The sequence below is a fragment of the Octopus bimaculoides genome, chromosome 2 (assembly GCF_001194135.2).
Source record: "Octopus bimaculoides isolate UCB-OBI-ISO-001 chromosome 2, ASM119413v2, whole genome shotgun sequence".
NCBI classification, from domain to species: Eukaryota; Metazoa; Mollusca; class Cephalopoda; order Octopoda; family Octopodidae; genus Octopus; species Octopus bimaculoides.
Genome location: NC_068982.1, coordinates 121,793,890 through 121,794,643, shown reverse-complemented (window position 1 = coordinate 121,794,643; position 754 = coordinate 121,793,890). Strand labels below are relative to the sequence as shown.

Genomic DNA, 754 nt, shown 5'->3' with positions numbered 1-754 from the left:
ATGCAGCTCACGATGGTTATTAAAGGCTTTCAGCTACAACCCTAACCTTCATTATGATGGCCACTCAGATATAAACATTGGAGATATGTCCATCACTTGCTCTTTCTGCAATGATAATAAGTGGTCCAGAGAAACTCCTGCTATGTTTTGCGCTAATGGAAAAGTTAACCCCACTCCGCTGCAGGATCCACCACAGCTGTTAAAGTCACTCTACGTTGGCACAAATAGAGAGTAGAAACATTTCCTAAATAACATCCGCAAGTACAACTGTGCATTCCAAATGACATCTTTCGGCGCTAATGTTGTTCAAGAAGGTGGGTTTATGCCAAATTTCGAAGTTCAGGGACAGGTTTACCATAGGATAGGCTCGCTCAAACTTGCTGAAAATCAAGATCCTCAATTCCTTCAACTGTACTTTGTAGGTAATTTACATGAACAAGCCACCCGACGAAACTCCATTTCCAATGGCACTAAATTTCAATTGATAATGCAACTACAAGATCTTCTGCACCAGACAAACAGCTACGTACGCAGCTTCAAGTATGCCTTGGAAACAGAAGCTTCTTCTAATTTCAATGTTATCATAGATGCTCAGAAAAGACCATCTACAGAACATGTAGGCCGTTACAATTCACCCGCATGCAATGAAATAGCTGTACTCCTTCACGGTGAACAGCACAATCCCAGAGACATTGTCCTTAGGCGACGTGACACCACCCTCCAACGAATTACAGAAACACACAGATCATACGAC

General features: G+C 42.2%; 1 protein-coding gene across 1 annotated transcript in view; it reads left to right on the top strand.

Moving 5' to 3' along the window:
• The first annotated feature begins 280 nt into the window (after positions 1 to 280).
• Positions 281 to 754, top strand: part of LOC106871806 (uncharacterized) — a 2,590-nt gene continuing 2,116 nt past the window's right edge. Inside the window, exon 1 of the mRNA XM_014918455.1 lies at positions 281 to 616. Coding sequence (XP_014773941.1) covers positions 281 to 616 — 336 coding nt within the window. The remainder of the gene's footprint in view (positions 617 to 754) is intronic.